This window comes from Callorhinus ursinus, unplaced genomic scaffold (genome assembly GCF_003265705.2).
Source record: "Callorhinus ursinus isolate GAN/ISIS: 27379988/994484 unplaced genomic scaffold, GSC_fseal_2.0 scaffold5, whole genome shotgun sequence".
Classification (NCBI taxonomy): Eukaryota; Metazoa; Chordata; class Mammalia; order Carnivora; family Otariidae; genus Callorhinus; species Callorhinus ursinus.
This window is the reverse complement of record NW_027397067.1, coordinates 7,611,062-7,637,996: the sequence shown is the minus strand read 5'-3', so window position 1 is coordinate 7,637,996 and position 26,935 is coordinate 7,611,062. Positions and strand designations below refer to the sequence as shown.

Here is a 26,935-nt window from a genome sequence, read left to right as displayed (position 1 = left end):
CTTGGCAAAGAAATAGAAGATATAAAGACAAACCAAGTGGAAATCCTAGAACTGAAAATATATAATAACGAAAATTTAAGAGTCTAATGGATGGCCTCAACAGCACAATAAAGAAGACAAAAGAAAGCATCAGTAAACTTGAAGATAAAAAAATAGAAATTACCCAATCTGAAAAACAAAGAGAAAATATATTTTTTGAAAAATAAACAGAACCTCAGGGAATTCTAGGACTTTAACAAAAGAGCTAACATTTGGGTCATCTGAGTTGCAAAAGGGAAAGAGAAAGAAGGTGGAGCTAAAAAAATATTCCCATAAATAATGTTTGAAATTTTCCCAAATTTTGCAAAAGACAAACTGCAGATTCAAGAAGCTGATTGAACCCGAAAGACAATAAACTCAAAGAAATTCACACCAAGATAATTATCAGACTTCAGAAAGGTGAAGACAAAGAAGAAATTTTGGAACAGAAAAGAGAAATGACACATTACTTATAAGGGGAAAATAATTTGAATGACAGCAGATTTCTCATCAGAAATCAGAAAGGCCAAAAGGAAATTGCAGTCATTTTTCAAGTGCTAAAATAAAACAGCTGTCAACTAGAGTTCTAATCCAGTGAAAATATCCTTGAGGAACGAAGAGTAACCAAGACATGCTCACATGAAGGAAAGCTAAGAGAATTTATCATCAGCAGACTTACTCTAAAAGAATTGGTAAAGGAAGTTATCTAATAGAAAGGAAATGATAAAAGAAGGAATCTTGGAATATCAGGAAGGAAGAAACAGCAACAGAAAGACCAAAAATATGAATAAATAGAGTAGACTTTCCTTCTCTTGAATCTTTAAATGATTTTTGACAGTTGAAGCAAAAACTATAATATTGTCTTATATAATTTTCAATGTATGTAGAGGAAATATTAAAACAATTATAAATGGGGGAGGTTAAATATAGCTTTCTACATTTAAACTGGTAAAATGCCTACATCAGTAAACTAATCATTATATATGTATAATGTAATACCTAGAGCAACCACTAACAGAAAGATATATGCTCAAAAATAATATAGATAAATAAAAATGGAACTCTAAAAACTGCTCAAGTATCCCACAAGAAGGCATGAAAGAGAACATAGAAAAATTAAAAAACAGACAGAAAATTAATAATAATGGCATGCTTAACCCCTAAGATACCAAAAATTACATTAAATGGAAATGACTTCACATACTTTATGATTTAATTTATATAAAATTCTTGAAATGACAAAATTATAGATATGGAGAGATGGTTACCAGAGGTAGGGATGGTATGGGGAAGTGGTAGCCCAAGGGAGATCTTTGTGGGGATTGAACACTTCTGTGTCTTGATTGTGGTGATGGTAACACATATGATTAAATGACATAACTATACATACACATTTCCATCAACAGAAAGACACTTTGTCCCCATTTATAGTTATTTCTCACTTCCACCCATAGCTCAGAGCAGCCAGTAATCTTTCTGTCTTTAAAAGATTTGCCTATTCTTGGCATTTCATGTAAACAGAATCATACAATATGGAGTCTTTTGTGTCTGGGTTCATTTATTTAGCATAACGGTTTTGAGGTGCAGTGATGTTTTAGCATATATCAGTGCATCATTCCTTTTTATTGCTGAATAGTATTCTGGTGTATGAATATACCATATTTTGTATATCCATTCACCAGTTGGTGGACTTTTGGGTTTTATGACTAATCCTGTTAGGCAAGTTGTCACTACGGTTTTTAATGCACTCCATACAACACAACAGGCATAGCCCTTTATCTGGAAATAATTGCTCATGAGAAATAGATGGGAACTAAATGGTGGGGAACTATAATTCCCAGTGCTATAGCAGACTCATGTCCCCATTTGTAAATCTTATAGAGTAGAACTGAACGGATACCAAGTTCCATGAATAACATCTATTTATCAACTCATCTAGCACTGCTGTAATAACAATAATAAAATGTATTGATTACTTATTTTGTGCCAGGCACCATGTTTAACACTTTAAATGAATTATTTATTTAATCCTCAAAATAGTTCTATGAGGTATGTATTATTATTATCTCTGTTTTCCAGGTAGGAATACTGGGGTTGAGAAAGGAATAGTAATTTACCAAAGGACACACAATTGGTAAGTAGTACAGAGTCCTAACCACCTCGTGGTAATGTTCTCCACTTAATGTTGAAGCCTATCTGTGTGGAGGATCAAAAATGCCAGGCTAAGGAGTTTTGATTCTATTCTATAGAACATGGAAATGCACTGAAGATTTTTGAGCAGGGAAATGACATCATCAGAACTGCACACTTCCCTGACATTGTGAAGTCAGATAATTTGGAGGGAGGAGACTGTGATGACAGACCAGTGAGATGGCTCTAAAAATAGTTAAATCAAGAGTTCCTGAGAGCCTGACATAGAGTAATGAAAATAGGAATAGAAAGGAAGGAAATTATTCCCAAAAAATTTCAGAGGTAGCCCCAAAATAACATAACAATAGGTTGATTGCAGAGGACAAGGAGATAGGTAATTTATTTAATCCTTTAAATGAATAATCTTTTGTAACTATAGAATCCAGCACAGAGCACAGTTCAGCAAAACTTGCATGAAGCAGGAAGAGCAAAAATGACAAGAGTTGGCTCTCACTAAGTGCTTGCTGTGGTCTCGTTTAAATGAGTTACTCGAATTTTTCAAGCCTAGCAAAATTATAGTGTCATTAACAACCATTCTCATAAGAGGAGAAAATGTTGTCAGGAATTCTATAAATCCATTCCATTTTAACATGCTTAGTTGGGGTCATAGGAAGACATCCAGGTGGTGATGTTCAAAAAGCAGTTATTAATATGACACTGGAGATTTGGAGAGAGGTCAGAATAAGTGAGAGAGATTAGAAGCATTCAAGTAGAGGATGTAATCTGTGTCTTGGAATCACTGAGAGAAAGAATTGTGAAAAAGGTGAAGATTATTACTCATGTAATGAAATGAGCAAACTTTAGAAGTTATATATTTACAGTTATGATATGGATAGGGCCTATAATGGACAAGATAGTCTAGGTCATGTTGAGATGACAGAAAGATCCCCAAATCACAGTTGAATTTCACATTCCCATTAGTGGCTGATCAGATGAAACTGATCTAAATGTACTTTAAATTAAAATTCAAATGGTTCTGATTTAAATGTCTTGAAGTCTATTATAGTCTTATGGAGAAATAGTATTATTGAAGTAGAATTCTACATGTCCCAAGAATTTAAGCTATACTAAATTAAAATTTATCATTTCTGTGGTTTGACAAAGCTTATTTTTTAATTCAGGACAAATTATTGAGTTATGATCACTTGGTCAGAATTTGATAAGTATTTACTGAATTAAAAAAAAAATGGGTTTCTCTAAAAAATTTGCCTGTCAGGGATCAATCACCTCTTCCATAAAGTCTTCAAGAGTGTTCAAAATAGTGTTAAGGAATATATCTTATTTCACCATAAAAAGGAATAACTTCAGTACGAGTGAAAGAAAATGCAGTTATCTTCAAAATATATATAACCAAGCTATGTTTAAGAGACAAGTCAGTACACAAAATTATTCCTAAATAACTTGGCAGAGCAATCAAGCAGTGTCTGCTTAAAATAATCAGGTAAGTAGACCCTAGGTTTATAATTTTCTGTCTCAATTGGTAAGCAGTTCTTGGGATTTCAAATCAATTATTGGAAGCTGCCAGTGAAAACAGTGATTTAGGGTAAACTCCCCTGGTGTATTCTTAGCACCCTGCCACAGGAAAATATTTAGGTGCTTGAAGATTCCAGTGTGCTATGAAACAATGACACTGAAAAGTTTCAATCTATCCATGTGATTAGACTGTTAGTTTAAAATGTTTGGAAGACCCTTATTGCTTAGAAGACACAGACATTCTTAAATAAAAGTGCACTATACAGAAGGATTTATTTATTTTAAGAGAGACATAGGTTATTTTTTAAGTGAGAAAAATACCTTGAAATTCTTTTAGACATTTTTACCTTACAAAAGAAGACATTTAGATATTCTCTCCAAATAGCAGTTTTATTCTAATCCTTAGCACCAAATGCTATCATCAAGAACTTTCCTTTCCTGTTAGAGAATTTTTTTTTTAAATCTCAAGCATGGTCTTTTTAACTCGTTCTAAAAATGGAAATTTCTGAATTCAGTTTAAATTCTTAGTACATGTATCTTTAATGAACAACTTCCATAATGATTACAGTGTCTCTAGTGGCCCTTGATTTGTCTTAGAATTCTCTATTTCTGTTCTTTGCATCCTAGTATCCCTAATGAAATGAATGAATGTACAATCATAGATTGGAGTTTTAATCAAAGTTTGAAATTTAATTCTTAATTTTGCCTGAAAAACATCATGTCAAATTTATCTGTGTCTATACTGTTTTATTGTAAAATGGTTCAAATTATTTTTTCATCAAATAAGTTGAGATATATCATAATTGCCCCCCCCAATGGTTTTTCAAAATCACCCTCTAAGCATACCAGAAAAGAGTGTTTCTAACATATTTCTAACAAAAAGTGGAACATTTGTAAAGGTAGAGAAAAGAAGGCAAGTGGATGATGCTGCCAGTCCCTGCATGATCCAACAAGGTCTGGCTGCCAACGGTGAGGAACAAATTTGTAGGAACAAATTACAGACTCAGTCTCCCCAGTCTCAGACTAACAAGATCCAAGGCTGACTGCCCATGGTCCTATCCACTCTACAGATTTAGGAATGGCTTGGTTCCTGCTCAGCTGGACAGGGAGCCCCTGGACACCTGAATGCCCCTGAACTTCAGCCTTCCCTGTACTCTCTGCCCTGTGGACCAGTCTGTGTTTCAGTCTGCTGTTCTTGATCCAGGTTCATGCTCCACTTCTCAAAAAGACTGCCACAAGCACCCCACTGATTGGACTGAGCTAGCCCAGTCCTGCTTTAACCCAGTCAGACTCCCTGCCTGATACGTCTACCAATGAGACTATAGACTAAATACAAGTTCAAAGTGAATGATAAATGTCCCTACCCCTTTCAACAAAATGACATGGCAGCCCAACCTATATTCAGGGTCTTCCCTGTACCTCACCTATTCACTTCACAGGGAAGCCGTTTGCCTTTGCCCCCGTGAGCCCTGCAGTCTGTCACTCTGCATACCCTGGATGTGACAGCATATACCAGATGGCCACAAGATTAGCTGGATTTGTGAGCGATTACCAATTAAGTTGCTGATGTGGAAGAGTTAACAGACAGCTAATGCAAGGAGTTGAATCCCAGGCTGAGAGATTGAGGTCTGCTACAACAGAACTAACACAGATTTTTGAGAAGAAAAAAAGGACAAGACAAAAATAGTATTCAAGATGATATGCTAGTAGCAGAATGTAATGTAGACAGAGGATGGAAAAGACTGGCGAGAGAAATAGGGCATAAAAACAGATCTGTAATAAACAAATAATTGGCCTAGAATAAAATGGCAGTTCCATCACAAAAGCAAAAGATAAGATAAATTTTAAAGAAAGAATCTCCAGCTATTGCCACTCAGTCAATGAACTTGCCAAGCACTGTTCTAAGCACTGGAGAGACAGCAATGAATGAAGCACAGCCTCTGGTCTCCAGGAACCATCATTATAAAGAGAGTGACTAAAAATGAGAGGGGCACTGGTCATCACTTTATTCAACACACATTCTCTAGCTTCCTCCCTTTGTGCCTTCCTCAGAGAGGTTAGAGAGTCAGATACTCACCTCCCAATCTCTCAAGTCAGTAAACTAAACTAGAGGATCTTATTTAAGCCAAGACAGTGTAAGGGAAGATCTAAAGGGGCACTTCTAGAAACTTTTGCTTTTTTTATAAAAGAAACAGACATAGCTGGTGCCACCCCTTCCTGCCTGAAACATGAAAGTAATACATGGAGCTAGCAGGAGACAACAGCATAAAGATAAAACACACTAAGGATGGCCAAGGAGGAAGATAGAAAGAGAATCCTGATAACTGTATGAGCAGCTGGGCTCACCTGGCAACCATCTAACTTTTCCTGTTACATAAGAAAAATTAACTCCATTCCTGATACCAACTGCTGGAAGAGAACTCTGTGGCAAAGCAACCAAATCTGACTCTGGAGGATTACAAAGAAAAGGAGTCTTTTAAAGAATATTGAGTGGTTCATAGGCTCTGTGAGAGGTCTAAAGAATGAGGCTCAAACTTAAGATTCCAGAAACAACATACAAAACTTTCATAGGACTGGCCTGATGAGAGGGCACCTGGGTGGCTCAGTCAGTTAAACTTCTGCCTTTGGCTGAAGTCATGGTCTCGGGTTCCTGGGATCCAGCCCCGCATCAGGCCCCCTGCTCGGCAGGGAACCTGCTTGTCCCTCTCTCTCTGCCCCTCCCCTCCCCCTCTCCCTCTGCCCCTTCCCTCTGCTCATGCATGCTCTCTTTCTCTCAAATAAATAAATAAAATCTTTATTAATTAATTATATAAATAAATAAATAAAAAGAATTGGCCTGATGAGGAAATCACCTGCCTGCCACAGAGCCTGAGGTGCTACAGCTTGCGTTCTTGTTGCTTTTCTACCAGGAAAACAACTATACTGCAAATAAGACCAACCTAGGACAGTCACCTCTGCTGTCACCCTAACCAAAAAATCAATTCCACAAGGAGCCTACTGGCCTACCTTATTCACTTCCAACCTGCACAAGTGCCTGTGCCTTAGGGGGAAAATAATGAAACTATGTAGCTTGTTTGGTTACTACAGGAAGAAATAATCTTTGCCCTTGGAAGATCCATAAAGTGGCAATCTTTCAAACTCAAAAAGGGATTCAGTTGCTAAGAACCTAAAATGAATTGCAAATATACACTGGTGGGTTGTTTGCAAAAAATTATTACCATTATGTATTTACCTATAGCCATGCCCCATTACAATGAAATCTGTAAATCAAGAGGTGATGTCTATTCTCCACCCCTTGAATTTGCACAGCTTTGACCAATAGAATTAGGCAGAAGTGACATTATGCCAGCACCAAAACCTCAAGAGAACTGGTATACTCTGTTCTGAGAATCCTATTATCCACTATATGAATAAACTTGGGCTGGCCTACTAGATGATGAGAGAAACCTAGTCCAGGTACCCCAGTCACCCCAGCCAACAGGCAACCAGCCCTCAGAAGCAGAGCCACCTACCTGACCATAGATGCATGAATAAGCCCAATCTAACCCAGAAGCCACTCACTTGAGCCCAGTCCAGTTGGCTCACCCAAAGAAGTGTGACCTCAGTAAGTGATTGTTTTAGCCACTAACTTTGGGGTGATTTTCTATGTCATTAAAGGCTAAAATAAGAAGAAAGAAAAAAATTAGTAAATAAGATAATTTCAGGTACAGAAGTGATTTGAAAAAGATAAAATAGGTTAATTTAGTAGAAAGTGATAAGGGCCACTCAGTTTCTCAGAGAAGTCCTCTCTAAGAAGGGACATTTAAGATGAAACTTAAATCTGAAGGACAAAAAAAAAAATGCTATTTAAAGATATAGAAGAAATGTGTTCCAAACAGAAGGGATAGCATGTGCAAAGGCCCTGAGACAGAAATGAGGCCAGTATGGCTGGAAAAAATGAACAAAGTAGAGCATAAAGAAAGGTGACATCAGAGGAATAGAAAGAGACCAGATTGTTTAGGGCTGTCTAGGCCATGGTAAGCAGTTTGGAGTTTACTTACCAAGTAATCTGATTTACATTTTAGAGAGTCTACTCTGGCTGCTATGAGGAGGATGGATGTTAGAACTGCTGTAAAGACTGGAGCCTTGTTAGATAGTTACTACAGTAGTGATGGGAAGTCTTTGTACCTTCTGCTCAATTTTGCCATGAACCTTAAACTGCTCTAAAAAATGAAGTCTATTTTTTTTTTAATTGAGGGGGAAACGAAAGAATAGATCTTTAAGAGATTAGTAGAAGGAGAACGAGATCCAGGCAGGGAGGAAGTCAACAGCACCTGATACTTAATGCCAAGCCCAGCCTCCAGAGTCACTGGGCCTCCATAGGAAGCAGCATGGTAGAGTGGAAACAGTGGGGACTTTAGGATCACGCAGACCTGGAACTGGATCTAAAGGCCACCACTTATTAATTGTATGCACTGGGGTGAATTACTTACCCATCTGAGCCTCCCTATCTTCTATAAAATAGAAATAAAAATAACTATGTCATAGGCTGCTGTCACAGTTCAAGGTGTAGCATATCAAAGTGCCTAGCCAAGTCCTTTTTAAATGGTAGACATTCTAGAAGTGTTTGTTTAATTCCCTTACATTTTACTTCCCAGATGGAAGATCCAGTATCTGAGTAAAAACTAAAAACAAAGGGACGCTGAAATCAAAGTAGACCTATGTCTGGAGCTGTTGTAAAGTCAACAACCTTCTTTCTTCCTATAAATCTCACTCAATAGCATGTCCCCCCAATACTCTCAATTACCTATACCTACAGGCTGCCGACACTGGCTTGTGACCTAACATGACAATTATAAAACTTTGGGCTAAACTGAAATACTAGCTTGTGTCCTTTTCTGTTGCCAAAGCCCATTATCCAGTTCCTTCTTGGGTCCTGCCTCCTGCCGTGGTAAGATCCTAACACTGCAGCTACTTTCCTAAACTCCAGCCCAACTGCTTGCTCTAATCTTCAAAACTTGCTTCCTGTACCAGTCTAGATTCTGAGCCCAGCCAACTCTGAACGTCAGTGCCATGATTAAAGTTCTCTGGGTCCCTCCCATTGCTTCTCCATTCTTGTATTTGCTTTTTCACACACAACTCCCTCCCATACACTCACAACCAGTTGCACTCCTCTGTGAGCGTCCATCCTGAAAGCCTTGTCCACTGCTGTTGTCCACTGTCCATTGTTTCTGCAAGATTGCTGCTTTAATATATACAACACAAAGTATTCTGCATTTGGACTGGCTTTCCATCCCAGGGAATAATTTAAAATGAAAGTTGCTCCATAATCTGCAGCTATATTCGCAACATAAAGTCACAGGCTGACCTGCCAATGGATATTAAATTCCTTATCAAAGGTGGATTAACTCTACTCTAAATGTAATTCAAAAATAGCAGTGGCCATAAGGCAACATGACGGGACAGCTTTGCTTTGTAGGAGGAGAAATTTGCAAGACAGGATTTAAAATGGACTAAACTTAACAGTATGAAATGGCATTTTTGCTGTAATTTTAAGCTTTGTAAGTAGAATTTATAAATGTATCTGAGGAGAAAAAAAACACTGAGAAGACTAAAGAAAAAAAATACATTCGAAAATACAGAAAAGAAAGACATCTTTCCATAGACTCACAGAAAGTAGAAATGGAAAAAGTCCTTAGGCCACCTTGTTCATTTCCCTGCCAGCATAGCTCACTCTCAAGTGTTTGTCCAGTCTAATTTTAGATGACCTAAGAGTTTTGGCTTCAGGCACTTCATTTGTAAAGCTATTCTGCTAACAAACCTCCATAAGTTGTCAACCCTTCCAGTTCTTCAGCCTAAATTTCCAACTTTCCAGGAGGTTCCAAAGGTTTTCTTGGCCTTCCCTGACTGCACCATCCAGATACAGTACTAGAGGGAGAATTTCCTCTTCCTTGTCAGATCTGCCTTTAAAATACCTGAGAAATGTGAGAATGCGACCTCACCAAAACCAGGATAGGCGTTCTCTAAAGATCCCTGGGCTGGTACAGGAGAACTCAAGTCCTGGTTTCCTTATTTTCAATATTACAAACCATGCCAGAGGCTTAAGTATGCCTAAGTTACATTTTGCTTCCCACTGTTCAAATAGTTCATTGAAAGACATAATAAACACTACCAGTTATTAAATGGCTAATACATACCAGTCATTAAGCCAAGTGCTTTATATGCACTGACTCTGACCTTACAACAACCCCATACAACAGTTATTTCTCTCATTCTACGTAAGAGGAAACTGAGACTTGTCTTGGGTCCCTTGGCCATTTAAATGCATGTTGGAGCCAATATTTCAGTTAAGTCCATCTGACTCAAACCCTTGCTTTTTCTGCTGCCCTCTGCTGTTACTGCTGCACCATTGTCAGAGAGTATTAACACCTGGTCTGGGGCTCTCCAAGTCCAAACAGAATCCAGGCAGAATGTGAAGACAGGGATGAAGCAGCAGACTACATTTCCCAGCAGATAAACCGCCTCTAACAATTCTGGAGACAGGCTCAGAGAGAAGTAGGTGAACACTGTAGGTCCGTGTGTGCAGACCAATTTTGAGGAAGGGGTTGGTGAATAGAGTTAACTTGTGGGAATGAGGAACCTAGACTCAGAGGCTAGGGGAATACCAGGGTATGGAATGGGGTCTAAAGTTCCCAGCTTCCCTAACTGGGGATGACCAGGGTCAGGGAACAGCAGTTCCTGATACTCAGCAACCACATGTACACTGCTGATCATTCCATGGTGGCTTCAAGGATTCTGGATCTATCCAAGGCTTCGAATCAGGGTCTGAGCAGACTTATGGGACCAGGAAGCTGACTCAGACCCTAAGAGGAATAGTAGGACTCATTCCTGCAGCTGACTCAATAATCCCAAACACCCCCGATTAACAAAGGATGGAGATATGCCACAAGTCACCAAAGCCTACTTTAACCAAAGTGGCAAGGGAGGAGCACATCTGCCCAAGAAGGTGAGTCATTAACACCTCCCTGCTCTTGGGCCTTCAGAATTAATTCTACATTTCAGCTTCTTGAATCTTTATGGGTAAAACGTGCCAACTAGACTCAACATCAGTTTTCTTAGTTTTTCTCCCTCATTTGGAGGGAAATGTTGAGAATAATCAAAGAAACCTGACTATAGCTACTGATTTGCAGCTGTGTGTCTACTGAGATAACACAAGTGGAATCTGGACACTTCGAGCCCCTGACTTCACTTTCCTAGACAAAAGCTATGTTGATTAGATTGGCAGTTCCTGAAACAACACACCAACACAGCTCTTCAAACTTGATGCAGATTTTGAATTGGAACTCTCATTGACTGCATATCCAACCTTCGGAATGAAGCAGTGGAACAAAAAGAATTGGAAATTTAATTAAGAATGCTTATTTGGGCTCTTCCCCTAAGTGGCCTGAGGTGACCTCTGAAAATGGTTTGCTATTTGCTTGACCCAGAAAACCCTACGAAATCATGTAAATCAAGAGGTTCAAATCTTCGTGTTCACTTTAAGAACACAAGTGAAACTGCCCAGGCCATCAAGGGTATGCATATCCGAAAAGCCACCAAGTATCTGAAAGACGTCACTTTACAGAAGCAGTGTGTGCCATTCTCTCGCTACAGTGGTAGAGTTGGTAGGTGTGCCCAGGCCAAACAGTGGGGCTGGACACAGGGTTGGTGGCCCAAGAAGAGTGCTGAATTTTTACTGCACATGCTTAAAAATGAAGAGAGTAATGCTGAACTTAAGGGTTTAGATGTTGATTGTCTGGTCATTGAGCACATCCAGGTCAACAAAGCCCCCAAGATGAGGCGTAGAACGTACAGGGCTCATGGTCAGATTAACCCATACATGAGCTCTCCCTGCCACCTTGAGATGATCCTTACTGAAAAAGAGCAGATTATTCCTAAACCAGAAGAGGAGGTTGCACAGAAGAAAAAGATATCCCAGAAGAAACTGAAGAAACAAAAACTTATGGCCTGGGAGTAAATTCTGCAGAATAAATGCAAATTTAAAAAAAAAAGAATGCTTATTTGGGGAAATGATTTCATTTCCCTCATTTTTCAAAGGACAATAAATCTATTTCTAAGAAGGGCATGAGCAGACGAGTTGGAGTCCCAGCCCTATGGCTTATAGCATGTACAACTTGTGTTGAGGCACGGAACTTTCCTGAGACTGTTTTGTCAGCTGAAAAATGCCTACACTAATACCCAGCTCACAGTGTGCTGTGAGAATCAAATGAAGTAACTTGCTTAGTCCAGTGTCTTGTGCTTAACCAATGCTAGAGTCCTTCCTTTGATTCACTGGACCAAAGAACAGAGCAGTCATTTTGTGAAGCCATAATATAGGATATTTTTATTTGAAAGGAACCACAGCATCCTGGGACTTTTGTTAGAAATTTTAAAATATTTCACTTCCAGAGCAAAAATCCAAGGTAAAAGAAATGAAATATGGAATTACTTTTGTACACTTTCAACTAATTTTTGTCTACTAATATTCTTTAAGAAATTACTTGATTCCTCCGAGCCATTTCTTACTCTATATTTAGAAAATATTCCAATGCTTCCAACTTTTCCTTTCTGAAAATGTCTACCAAGTTTCTCATCAATGGAATTTATCCAAGTCTGATGTTATCAACGTACCGTGTGAAAAGCCAGTGGAGTACCCTGAGGAAGTGCATAGGTTGACAGTAGATACACCTGGATTTGAACCTCACCTGTACACTTTCCAGCTATGTGTTCTGAATAATTATACAGTCTAAGCCTCTACCTCCTCATCTACAATATGGTTATCATCATATCTATCTTACAGCTTCATTTTGAGGATTCAATGAGATAAAGTAGCATAGCACCAAGTAAGAAATCACGTTAGCTATAATTATTACCAATAAGCAATTCATAACACATGTGACTGCTCCATGACATACTTACTATGTAAGAAGGAAATGTGAGTTTAATAATACATTATTCATTATTTTGCAGTAAGTAAAAGTAAGCAAATAAGCAAAAAAAAAAAAAAAAAAGCAAAAAAGTACTTATAAGGAAAACCACATAGACCATAAACTTGATTTCTAGCATTTATCTTTTAGTTACTACAGTGACAGTAACATTTTCTCCCTAATGTAGAAGTCATATATAAGGGACTGACATTTTTTAACACTAAAAATAGGCAGTTTTTTCCCATTACTCAGATAGCTTTCTTTTATTTAAGGTTTTCATTTCATATTTAAACTTGTAGAATAGTAGATAGAGCAACTACAGGTAACAGCATTATAAAGAAATCTAAAGCGTATTCTGATTGATGAATTTAATCAAGCCTGGTTTTCAGAAATAGCTATCAAATTTAGCCTTAGGCTATTGATAACACTGTCCACACCTAGGATTGCCTCACCACCTCATTCCTGTTAGCCAGAGCTGTAGGGAGTCTTATCTAGGAAACAAAGCCCATGAATTTCCGGACCCAAAGTGAAAAGAGATTAACTCTTGTCCTGAAATAAATCACTTCCCTGTGTTTTTACTTCCAGACTTCTAACATTTTCCCTGCAGTTTTGGATATGACCAGAACAGTTACATGTCTGTAACAAAGGCGATTTATTACATTCAGATCCCAAATCAAAATGGGAACCTGCAGGTGGGAATTCTTCCTTGTGACCCACATGACATGGTTTGTTTTTTTTCAATATAGCTGACAATGACTCTCCTGATACCTAACATACCCTTGAAGAATGTCTTTAAAGCGTGAGAAGAGGCCCAATGTAAATTAGGTCGTCATTAAGTAATGCAAGAGAAGTACAAATGTACACTCCCATGGCTACTAATAAAGTTGTTAAGTGAGCAGATGTCGTAAGGCTGATTACCAGCATTAATCAGTGGTAAGAATCTGACATATTCATTCATTTTTTTTTCTTCTTAGAATATGTAAATAGCACATAGGCTGGGACCTTTCTAAGGCAGCAAAGAGTGATTGAGAAAGTGGTGACTTCCTTCTCCTTGCTCCTACCCTCAGGGTGAAAAAGAACTCCTCTCCCACAAGTTAATCATGATGCTGTGGAAATGGACATTTTCTATGCCCCCAATGATCAAGTACCCTGCTCTTTCCAGTCTGTGGCTTTTCTGCATCTCAATAGCTTTGTTATGTTAGGGAACAACTAATTCAGGACCCTTAAATTCCAATTCATCATAAGACCATTGCCTTGGAGTGAAGGAACTGCTTTTGCAGAATCCCTGAGTCATAGTTAGGCATTCACTTCTTCAATTCATCTAAAAGTGGAGGACTCATTGGCTGAGGACAAGGTCCATAGTTAGTCCAGATATAAGAAAATTCTGATTCATACTGAGCCAAACTGATCCTCAAGATGTCCTCTCTTTTGTCTAAGTTCTCTACTTGACAGCAAGGGGAGTTTCAGTGTAAATTGTGGAAATGTCCCCCAAAGCGGCCTTTGATGGGGAACCTGTGGATGGGGGTAGCTGTTCCCTCAAACTCTCAGCAGGAGGGCAAGCACTCAACATGAAGGAGGCCCAAAAATAGGTGATAGGGCCCCAAACACCTGGTTGGAGCTTTAGGGCAAATTTCTAATTCCTGGCTGAGCCAGCCTAGATTGCAAAATCATAAGAAATAATAAATTGTTGTTTCAAGTCACTTCAATTTTAATTCACTTTGGAGTGGTTTGTTATGCAGCAATAGATCTGAAACATGGACATATACTCAAAGTTTCAAATAAAACTTCATGGACTAACTGAAGCCCATTCCTAGGCTCCTTAGAGAACCACAAGATGGAGTTTTACATCCCTGGACTGGAATATTCCCAGGCCCCAGGCTTACAAACCTTGGGCTGCTTTTCAAGTATTTGTCCTGAGTGATGTTATTCTACAGTAGCATCTTTTTCTGCTTATACAGTAGGACCACTTTTATGCCTCTCTCATATCATTCCCTCTGCTTGGAATGCCATCTCCCACCTGAATTTCCTCTTAACAAAACCCTAACCATCCTTCAGGCCCATCCATGTGTTCTTCCTCAAATAGGTCTTTCCTTATCTTCTCCCCAGTGATATAGCCCATCACCATCAGTGGTCATAGGTAGAGTGGGGTTTGGAATGACTTTCACATACGTATCTCTCCCTCCTTAGGCTCTCAACTGCATTATTTCATAGTTTCATATGGCACTCATACTGTCTCTTTTATCATAATGATATGTGTACTTTTTTCCTCCTAAATGTACTCTAAGGAACTGTTTCCCTCATCTCTGCATGCCCATTAGTGCCTGCTTCCAGTCCTCCTCCTTCTAACTCCGCCAGTACTGGCCTAGCTTAGATTAATGATGCCAAAGGAATTCGTGTCAGAACAAGGCCTTTGTAGTCATCTGATTCCCACTCCTTCAAAGCTGTGTGACAGCAGCATGTGTGCAAATCAGGACCCTGTTAATAGGACTCCAGAGTATTTGGAAAGAGCTCAGGGCTTGAGTCAAATGGTCCTGCTCCATGCATGAATCCTGAGTATACTATTTCCTAACTGGATGAACCTGAGCAGACTATTGAACTCCCTCTGTGTTGTTTTCTCCATGTATAAAATGCAGTTGTTCCGATCTCATAAAGTTGTTTTGCTTTAAATATCATGTATGCTCAACACCTAACCTAGTGACTGATACCTAACACAGAATATAAAATGTTGAGATAAAATACTTTGATGATTGACTTTATTGTTATGTTGCTGCAGATCAACTCTTTGCCTCATTATAATGTTGTCAAGGGGGACTTTTTTTTTTTTTTTGCAAAAAGTAAAGTTCTGAAATCAGATACTATTTAAATGTAAATCAAAGCATTCTTAAATTTGAGGGAAAGGCTACTGTATTGAGAGCTTGTCTCCCTGGCTTCATATAAAAATTTATATTCCTTTCAAACATTAGAACTAAGTTCATTAATCAATTCTCTTTCTCCTGAGGTTATTTTTAGTCTCAATATTAAATGAGACAAAACACCGACAGTTTGGTCTCCCTCTCTGTTCACAATAACGATGGTTGCATCCTTAAAATTGAATGCCCACACAAGTGACACAGCACAGTTAACAGACATTTACACCTCTCTTCTGTTTGCTTTGGAAAGACTGAATGGAAAGTAGGATCTACGCCCCTCACTCAAGGCGCTATGTCTCATTTTTCTCGGAAAAAAGAAGGGTGATGACTGATTTATCCAAACATGGTTAAGACATCTGGTCTATTTTATATCCTCCCTACAATCAGAGGTCACAGTTTTATGACAAAATAAAGAAAAGGAATTAAGATATGTTGAGTATTGTAAGAGGTAGGACAATAGAAAGAGCATCTAAAGATCTCTGTTTATAGTAAAGATGCTATTATTAGCCAGAGTTTTTATGCAGAGATTATAAAAAGTGAGTGTGTATACCCCAAAGACTCAGTTGTACTAGTAACAAGTAACTAAAACTCTAATCGGGTTCTTAAATATGCTAGCAGACACTCATATAAAAACCCTTAGGAAATTACTTATTTGGGGGATGAAAATGACATAGTCAACCCATGCAAATTCTGAAACTACAAACCCACCAGCGTGTGATCACTGGGGTGGGCCAGGGGAATAATGCCCTGTTAGCAGAGGACATGTGTCCTGTATGCTGGTCTGTCACTTGCATAGATTAGACAATGAGCACATAAAAGTAGTTGATGGCAGGGACCAACCCTCTTCCTTCTATGCTGAGCCTAGAACCACCTCATATCTACTGATGATAATGAATAGGAAAAATGTTTCAACAATTGATTCCTTTTTATACTTTGCACAGCCCAATTCCTTAGAGGTCTATTCTGCTCTCAACACTAAAAGAACCACATAATCCAAAGAAGATTCCAGCCAGAAGGGTCCTTGGAGGTTACCTAATCCAGTATCAGAGCTTTACAGATAGCATGCTGAGGTCCAGACAATTAAGTGACTTGCCTAGGGCCATACAGCTAATATGTGGCCAAACTTGAATTATTTCTCATTTCAAAGGTTGGGTGACTTTAATTAAATTGTTGACAAAGTCACTTTCTCTAAATAATTGTTTACTGATCCATGAGAATAAATGAACTCTTGTGCCTGTGCTTCTTGGTAGATATGCAGCCAAGTGGGTGTAATGTCAATCAGTTGAAACCACTGTGTGAAGACCATTTTCCAAACCTAGCAAACAAGCTCTATTACCTGAGTGAACTAACCTCTTAATTTATAACCCAAGTTTTCCTCATACTGTTCTTGCTCACAATAGACAACAAATAAGACTAGACCTTGGAAAATAACCCAACCCCCATGTTCCAAAAATGGTGAGGCAGTAGCACTATCTTTCAACAGTGGGGACACTGAGTCATTGCTGTGTGCTAATTGTGTCCCTAACCCCCAGTACTTGTGAATGTGACCTTGCATGGCAGCAGGATCTGTGCAGATGACCAGATTAAAATAAGATCACTAGTGTGGGCCTTCAACCCATATGACTGGTGTCCTCATAAAAAGGGGAAATTTGTAGACTAACATGTCCTAAGGAGAACACCATGTGAAGATGAAGGCAGAGATCGAGGTGATGCTTCCACAAGCCAAGGAACACCAAGGATTGCCAGCAAACACCAGAAGCTAGGAGAGAGGCAGGAAACCAATCCTTCTCCCTCTGCCCTCAGAAGGAAACATGCCTACAGGCATCTTGATCTTGGGCTTCTAGTCTCCAGAACTGTTGAAACAATAATTTTCTGTCATCTAAACCACCCAGCTTGTGGTAATTTGTTTGTCAGACCTAGGAAACTAAAACCATTGCTTCATCTGAAAAAAGGAGGGAGCAAACTAATTGATCTCACCAGCCCTTGGGGACCAATATGTCTGTTCTATATAGGCGTGGACAGGGGCTCCAAGTGCATGCCTTGCCCTGGGAACCTGTCTGCGATAATGAGAGGGGAGACAGACAATGAACAAATACTCACTAAGCACTTATTACGTGTCAGGTACCAGCCTGAGCATGGAACACAGCCATGAACTAGAAGACATAGTCCCTGTGACCCTGAATCCAAGTCTCCCAGGGAAGATCAGCTCTAAACAAGTAATGACAAGTGTGATGTGTGCTATGCAGACACAGAGACTGCCCTGGGAAAATGAGATTAGGGTGTGGGCCAGGGGAGACTTCCATGAGCAAACAAAGAGAAGGGAATGAGGGTGAGGGATTAGCACCCCAACAAAGAAAGGTGGGGTGAGAGGATGTTGTGTGCATGCTCCAGGGCTCGCACCATCCACCATTCTCAAGGGAAGGGACAGCCTAGACAGCCAGAACGGGGAGAATGGAGGGCTAGCAAGTAAAGGAGTGAACATGATACAGCATGATACAGCAATGGCCATCAGTCACAGACCATCAAGACCACACAGGGCTAAGGAGATGAGGCTGAAAGCAGAGGCAGTAGTGTGAGTTTCAGAGGAATCCTACCATCAAGACTCACATCATGAGCCACCTACTGTGTGCCTGACTTCAATTATATTTAGATTTCCGTTGGGCCTAATGACATTCTTTCTGTTTTCTATTTAAAATCGGAGTTTAGTAGGCTGAAAACGGAAATTATGAATAAGCACGTATGACTTAATCTAGACTACAAAGCCATTTTACTTTTCAACAAGTTTTGGTCATTAGGTTCCTATGAGAGGGTGTGTTCTTATTTGTGTACTTACTTGTTTATTTAAAAATAGCTAAGAACACTTTGACAACTACTTTAAACAACACAAAAGGAAAGATACACAGAACACTAAATACTCACTGAATTTGTTTCTAAAGAGTGATGAGAACACTCTGAATTCATGAGGGAGCAGGAGTCTTCCCTAGATTTTGTCCCATGTGCTGACTATATGGAGGAAACTGGAGAGGTTAGATGAATCCCATTCACCCTCAGAGCATTTGATTTTCATTTGATGGAACTTGAAAGCATTTGTCTCACACTATTCATGTTCACACCCAACTTCTTGAAGAATAAAAGAACACAAGAGTTCTAACCTCCTTGCCCACAGGAAGTCAAGGTCAGCCCGAGGTGTGTTCAGGACCAGCATTCTCTCTCCCAAATCCCATGCTTATCACACTGCAAGGTATGATAAGAAGCTTCCTACCTAGTTTTTCATGAGAGAGTATCAGTTAACAAAATACCTCATGTACCCCAGTCCTGGCCGGTTGATCCCAATTAAACAAATATTTTTTCATCTGTAGAGCAAGGATTGCTAGTTGTATCTCCAAATCCATTTTTTCCTTTATTTTTGTAAAAGGATTCAAGTATATTTCCCAGTGTCTGTTGCGGCCACCTGTGACCATGTCACTGTTCTAACCACTGAGGTGGAAACAGAAGTGTTGTATGGTTCTTTCAGGAAGACTCATTTCCCCTTCCTTCTTTCCGTCCTAAAATGTGGTTCAATGGGTGGAGCTCTAGCAGTCATCTTGGACCACAGGGTGATCCTGGGAATGGTAGTCAGTCACAGTAGAATGATAAGTTAGAAGAACCCTGAGTCTCAGCGTTATAGATTTACTATATCAACCCTGGACTGTATAGTCACATTTTTTAACAAGAAAGAAATGCTTTTGAGTCTATTTTTCATGTTTTAGTTATGTGCAGCAAAAATAATCTAAGAAAAACACCTACTATTTGCCATGCATTACACTAGAAACAAATCTCCCTCCACCTCCCCCACCCCCAATACACACATACAGACAGAAAATAAAGTTTGGGTATTTCAGCAATGCCTGATCTAATGAAGCAATCACAAATAGATCACACTGACCTTAAACATTTCTTCTAAAAATTGTACAGAAATGCTCAGAGGACCCTGAAATTTTGTGAAACATTCTCAAATCCATGACTTTTTAATAGGTTCTTCTGCCACACACAATGGTTTTTTTTTTCCCTGAATCTACAAAGTGAGGTCTAGCTTCCCATTGCTTACTGCATTTAAAGACCATTATGCTGAAAATAATTACCTCAAAACCAGTGGTAACATTTTTCCTTCTCCATCCTACCTGTTAAAAAATAAAGTTCTGGAAGCCTGCATGCCTATATTTTTACTTTTCCTCAGAAAGCCTCTTGAGAGTAAGTGAAATGTCTGTGACCTTGATAAGCTTTGAATTATGCTGTTAAAATAAAGCCTTTTGTGGATTCCTGAAGGGTATTTGGATCTGAGGGTATAAAAAAAAATTGCTTAGATATTGATGCCCATATTAAATTAGCCCTTTTACAAGAATATAATGGAAGTTCTCTACTCATTTTGCCCAGTGTAGGCATCCCTCTGTAATCTAAAGCCCTTAACTGATGAATAACAATAGTACATTCTGTGACTAAAGGGAAGTTTGACAAAATATGTCAAACAGGCATTGAGATGTAAGGAGACAAAATAATTGCCTATACCGAAGATGGGAGATTTCTCTTTGGAAAGCAAAAGTCAGATTGCCTTTTGAGCTACAGGGATTTAAGTATTCAAATCAACTGTAAGAAAAGCCGGGAACACCCAAGGCTGAGGGTGAACCCAGAGAGGCAACCAGGATTTGCAAGAGGGTTGGTCAGCTCTGTTTCCCCTCCTTCCCAGAGCTCCCAGTAGAGTCAGACCAGAGGGTGTGCAGGACCAAGTGAGCTTGAATGTTTCACCTTCGCCGTTTTTCTCAGACAGCGCTCCCCACAGCGCACTTCAAGCCCTGTGAACACCCCTACTCGGTTCTGTCAAATTCAGCATACTGACCCTGGTCCTGTAAGGTGGTTTTGTCTTTGTGGCTTATAGTGGTTGCAGGTTTGAGCCCTTTGTAAATAATTAGCATTAAATCTCTTATCTTTTCCCTTTATTTCACTTCCAGACAAGTGGGGTGGAGGCCAGAATCTGAGGAGATAGAAGAGCTCTGAGCTCAGCTCTGGCTCTTTACTGCCCACTGACCATAGCTCTCTGGAGCCAGCCTTAGGTTATATAAACTACAGCTCAAACAGGAGAGGCAAAGCCAACTGAACTGAGGCAGCACTTAATGAGAAAGGCAGAACAAGGCAGCCACCAGATGGAGATTCTCAAACTGAATGGCTTCCATCTGACCAGCACCTGTTCTGGTCAATCCTTCCCACAGTGGAGAAGGAAATAAGAGGGTTAGGGCTCTGCCTGGTGAGGTCCTTCACTCTCCTAGAGAGCACAGCCGGAAACACATGAGCTTTCCTTTGATTTGGAAAGAGGAATGCAGAGGACCTATATTAAGTTTTAGCATCCTCACCGACCTCTAGGAGAGCCTTGGGTAAGCTCACTGCCTCTTGAAGTAGAGATTCAAGTCTTTCTGTCTCCCTCCCTTATCAGGAGAACATTGATTAAGTTTGTGTTGAAAAGAGTCAAAGATTATTGTTAAGAAAAGGGAAGGCATAATGGGTTGAATTGTGTCCTGTCCCCACCCCCAAATTCATATATTGTTGAAGGCCTAACACACAGTCCTTGGAATGTGACCTTAGTTGAAAATAGGGTCATTGCAGATATAATTAGTCAAGATGAAGTGATACTGGATAGGGTGGGCCCCTCATCCCATACAACTGGTACTTTATAATAAAGGGAAATTTGGATACACACACACACACACACACACACACACACACACACACACACACACACAAACAAACCAGGAACGCCAGAGATGATGGCAGAGATTGGAGTGATAGTCTATAAGCCGAGGTACATCAAATATTGCCAGCAGGCACCAGACATGGAAGAGACTTCTCCCTTACAACGGTCAGAAGGAACCAACGCTGCTATACCCTGATCTTCAGCTTCTAGTCTCCAGACTCTGAGATAACAAATTTCTGTTGCTTTAACAACCCAATTCACTGTGCTTCATTACGGCAGCCCTAGGACACTACTACAGAAGGTGTCTAACTAACAAGACACAGGCCCTGAACAAGCCAAGTAGTCAGGCCTGTTTAGAGTCCAGGGCCCTCCATGATCCCAGGAGCCCCGCATCCGGCTCCCTGCTCCACGGGAAGCCTGCTTCTCCCTCTCGCGCTCCCCCTGCTTGTGTTCCGTCTCTTGCTGTGTGTGTCTCTCTCTCTGTCAAATAAATAAAAATCTTTAAAAAAAATTAAAATCAGTCTCATAAAAATTTTAAAAAATAAAATAAAATAGAGCCCAGGGCCCTCCAAGCCTGGCTTTGTGCCCCCCAGAGAGTAACAGTGAAGGGCTGTGTTCCTCTCAAATCCTTACCCACAAGTCTTCTGTTGAAGGACTTTGTGAATTGTCTCTCATCATGCCCATGGGAAGAATAAGGCAATCCTGATGACCACCTTCTGAGGCCACTCCTACTCTTCTCTCCATGTTACATAAAGGACACTGTGGTTTAGAGAGCTTGGGTACTCTCCGTGCTTGCACCATGAAGTGTGGGTCTATCTTTCCAACCCAGGCCAGGCTTGGGCTCCATACTCCACCCCCACCTCTGTCATAAACCGTGGCAGGTACCTGGCACTTGGTAGCATTCATTTTAGTATCACCATCAGACCCTGTCATGACCAAATCGGAGAAATCCTTCTGGTAAAGAAGACTACGATAAGAAAACAGGCCTCCACAAGTTGAAGACCACTGCTGTCAATCTCGAAAAATATCTGTTCCTTGAGCTGACCAGTCCTATCAAGAATACCAGGACAGAAAGAAAAAAAAAAAAAAAGAATACCAGGACAGGGAGGAAAGCTGCCAAGCCCTACTCACAGGACTGAAATGTTCTGGGGAGAGGCATCATTTCTGTGAGGAAAAGCCACCATGGCCACCGAATCTGTCATATCAGCTTATCTTGAGGTAGCTCCTCCTGGAATGCATTTACCCACATTTGTGATGAAATGGCCAACATTACTGCCTATAGGTTTTAATTTTTTTAATCAATTAATATTGATATCTGAATAATTCTAAATTCAGCAACCCTAATATTACTAAAAATGTTTCTTTTAACTCACTCCAGAAACCAGTTTATGTATAATAAGTAAATGTTATCATTTCAATATGCTCTTTAGGAAAGCCGTCTCTGAAACATCAAGTAACTTCAGATGTGAAGAATGCAATTGTTTAAAGCAAAGCACTCGGGGCGCCTGGGTGGCTCAGTCGGTTAAGTGTCTGCCTTCAGCTCCGGTCATGATCCCAGGGTCCTGGGATCCAGCCCCACATTGGGCTCCCTGCTCAGCGGGGAGCCTGCTTCTGCCTCTCCCTCTGCTTTCTCTCTCTCTCTCACGTAAATAATAAAATCTTAACAAAAATACTTTAAAACAAAGCACTCATCAGTCAGTCTTCATTTTCTTAATGGGCATAAAAATGTTACACCCATATTCACTAGTTTTACATATGAATGTAAGACAAGAAATTTGAAATTCTTAGCTTTGAATCCTGTGAATAATAGAAAAGCTGCTGAGTTTTTTAGGAAGATTCATTTTAAATTACTTAATATTAACAATTAGGGTCTCATCTTTATCTAGACATGTTGGGAACCATCCATTCATTTGACAGGCAATCTCATATACCTTCTTAGCTATGGTACTTTGTTGTGATAAGTGATATTTATTTTAATGTCCCTGATATGCTATAAAATTTTGAAATGCTTTCTCAAAGGAAAAATTTTCATTTGTACTGATCTGTATTTCCTTTGAGTACAGTTATTGCATGTATGATATTCTGATATTAATTCATGTATTATCAGGGTGTATAATTAACTGGAATTTGGCTTTCACCAACCATGCATGGAAAGCAGAAGTGTACACATAGATTGTTCTAGCAATGATGGCTGTTGATCCTTTTTCTGTTTCCTAGTTACTAAAATTCTTTTGTGACTAAGTAAGTCAACCTGGAATAAAATAATCCATTGGCCGGACTTTATACACTCTAGCACTAATATTTGAAACACCACAACTTCTTTTTTTATAAGCTGATGGTCTGTGCTGATCACTTTCTGTCTGACTTGACCAGGTAAGTCATGCCTGCCAAACCTCTCTGGCGTTTGCTTGTACCAAAGGAATCCCTGTAGTATTGCCCCAGTCTTCATCGTGTTTATGTTTCTAAGGGTGCTGTTTGGCTTTTATGTTATGTTGCTATTAAATGATTCTTAGATACTGAATAAAGTAAATACAAACAGAAACTAAACACCTATTGCTATGGCACCAATGACAAGTAATTTAGCGATCACTTTGAGTCTCCTCAGAATCTACATTACAAATTTTAAATACATACATTGTGATTGTCCAAAAGGAAGAAAGTGATGTTACACTGTGTTCTTATGAAAATGTTATGCCATTAATTTCAAATATACCAAATGAAATAAGGAGACTGGGGATTTATTAAGAAGCTTTAGCAGTAAAAAGGTTTACCTGGACTGGGTTTTCAGTCTATGGGGTCAGACTGACAGAACCTTCTTCTGAGGATCCACCTTCTGGGTTAATGGGGCTCATCTGGTCCTGCCATTCCGATCTCAAGCAGTTTCACTATGTGGTCCTCTCGAAATCAGGTCCAGTCTCTCTAGTGTCCAAATTTTTGTCATAGGTCTTGAGGCTACAGAGTAACCCTCTCTCCAGCGCTATGGGGAGTGTAAGAGCCAGCAATGTGCCCAGAGCCAGCAATGTGCCCACATTCCCTACATGGAGGCTCCAGCTGTAGCCCCACATAAAGCCACTGAAAACTACCCACATAGGGATGACACCAAATATGCTAGACAGTGTGGGTCTCCCTGCTCAAAGGATGTCAGCATGTCAGACCCAGAACAAGTAAGATTGATCTGTTTATATATTGGGTGCTCGCAATGTGCTAAGCACTGTATGTGGTGGCCTTCCACAGCCCTGCCCTTACTATTCCCAATTTACAGATGGAAACAGGAAGGAGGAGGTGGAATAATTTGCACAGGCTTGGAGGACTTGGAGCAGGCGTTCTGAGCCGAAACCTCGGTGCAGAGACCGTGGGGCCAGCTGCATTCTTCTTACTAGGGAGAATGTACAGGGAACACAGCACTGAGCGAGGTAGGAGAGGCTTCTCGCCTGCGTATCTAGCAAATAAGTGGACTGAGCCTGGTGGCCCCTGTGCAACCCTCCTTGTTCCAGCCACCTCCACAGCTGTCAGAACAGCTAGTCACTTATCAAAATGAAAACAAACTTCCGCCTGAACTGATAAGGAAAAAAAAACTAAGATAATAACTAACATTCATGCAGCACTTCAGTTTATAGAGTGTGAGGAGCCCGGAGGGACTTGCCTGCAGTCACATCCCAGGGCTTCCAGCTCCGGCCCACATGCTCTGACTCCACTTCCTGTGAATTTGCCATGAGGCATCCAAGCTTCTCTTCCCAGTCTACCCATTCTGCAAACTAGGAAGATGTTTGCAGCTTGAATGTTAACTTATTGAACATGAAAAATTGCAATTGCAAGAATATGAGAAACTAATGTCATCCACGTTACACACCAAGTTAGAAATTTCCACGTGAGAAGCCATATTAAACTCCTTCTCCCATTCGGGGACTGAGTTCCTAAATATAACCCCACTCCATCTTGTTCTCCGAATATTCTTTTCCTATTCTTTAATTTTATCCCTGTCATCCCATATTAGACTATCTGCACATATCTGGATAGCCTCCTAAGTGGTCTTCAGGCATATATCTAGTCCTGCCCCATCATAAGCTACTCTCCTATTTGCCTCCATAGTTAATAAATGTCAGTTGTTACTTCTAAAAACAAAGATTGCTCATAATATTTCTCTGCCTTACACACTCCAAGTTATCCCCAGGGCTTTAAGGATTAACTCCCAAGTCCTGTGCTAGCCCACAGGCTCTTGAACTTAAGGAGAAGTGTCCAAACAGTCTCTCAAAACTAGAATATCTCAGAAACATCTGCAAAAATGCTTCACAAGAAAAATTAGTTCACTCACCTCCGCCACAGCAACCAAGACTAAAAATTATTTAGCTCAGGCCTTTCCTGCTTTCTTTGCCTATCTTTGGCATATTTTCCACACCAGTGAGCAATCTTCCTCATTTAAATAAAAGTTAAAGATATCCTCCCATTTAAAAACCTAATAAAGTTTTATAAAACTTAAATTTTAATTATCATTCCCCACCAAAAAAAAAAAAAAAAAACAACGGAGAAAAAATATCATGTACTTTACCTGTAACATCCAAAGTGTATGTAGAAAGTCATCAGTTGCTTCCAGAATGTCTTAATCAAGATGGCTACAGTTTAAAAGAATCAGAGCAAAGGGCCTGGCATCACAGGGACCCTGTTGCTCAGATGCTGCTTAGGAGTAAACCTGATCTTCGTTTGTGCTGGTCAAAGGAAAGAGCAATGTTTGCACTGTCACATGCATAATCTGTAGCAACAGCAAACACTTCACATAACTCCCAAGCCACGCAATGACAAAGGATAGAGCTGGGTTGAGATTCAGGACTGTTATCATGGATCAGTGAGTAGATTCCCTTATTCTGACAGAAAAAAAAATTGTACAAACTACAGCACACATAAATGTTTTCCCTTGTCTTTCCAGTTGCCTATAATATCAGGTAAATAACCCATTCTAGATAAAATTCAATTTTATTAAATGGCCACAAAAGAAACTATTTTGTTCTTTTTCTAATCAATAGATTTTTTTTTTAAGATTTTATTTATTTGAGAGAGAGAGAATGAGAGGTAGAGAGCATGAGAGGGAAGAGGTTCAGAGGGGGAAGCAGACTCCCTGCTGAGCAGGGAGCCCGATGTGGGACTCGATCCCAGGACTCCAGGATCATGACCTGAGCCGAAGGCAGTCGCTTAACCAGCTGAGCCACCCAGGTGCCCCTAATCAATAGATCTTTTGTGGCATATAAATATAATTGGCATATGAGCCTATGAGCTTTTTACCTTATTTTGAAGTTGATATTTTGAATATTTATCTTGAAAAGCATGTTTTCATCTAGACACTACGACGTAGAGGTAAGTCCCCGTAATAAGTGAGTTGCTGCTCCATTTAAGACATGTGTCTGCCAAAAAAAAAGAAAAGTCTGACTTCAAAGAGTTCACAAGTCAGTTACTTTTTGTTCTAGATGACTACCAAATGCACATATTAACTCTATTTTCACTTATTCTCTCGACAACTATATAAGTACCTATTCTGGCCAGGCAGAGATGGACTCTGAGCAATGCTACAGCTGAAGGAGGAGGGGCCCCAGAAGGTGATAAATGTATCAAATCACTTGTCATCATCATTACCTTCATTTTGGTCACCAGAACCCCTGGTCGAAGGTCTTATATTGTTTTCTGGGGGT

The 26,935-nt window shown here is 39.8% G+C and overlaps 1 protein-coding gene across 2 annotated transcripts in view; it reads right to left on the bottom strand.

The window, feature by feature from the left end:
- Positions 1-25,923, bottom strand: part of RP1 (RP1 axonemal microtubule associated) — a 51,679-nt gene extending 25,756 nt beyond the window's left edge. The window contains exons 1-2 of one of the 2 annotated variants that reach the window (XM_073892775.1): positions 25,804-25,911; positions 24,029-24,234 (exon numbers count right to left, since the gene is read on the bottom strand). Coding sequence is in view for 1 of the 2 variants with exons in the window: in XM_025871428.2 (XP_025727213.2) it covers positions 25,804-25,812 (9 nt within the window). In the remaining variant the exon portion in view is untranslated. Of the gene's footprint in view, positions 1-24,028; positions 24,235-25,803 lie in introns of both variants that reach the window. The other variant, XM_025871428.2, reaches the window with a different exon arrangement.
- Positions 25,924-26,935: the final 1,012 nt, after the last annotated feature.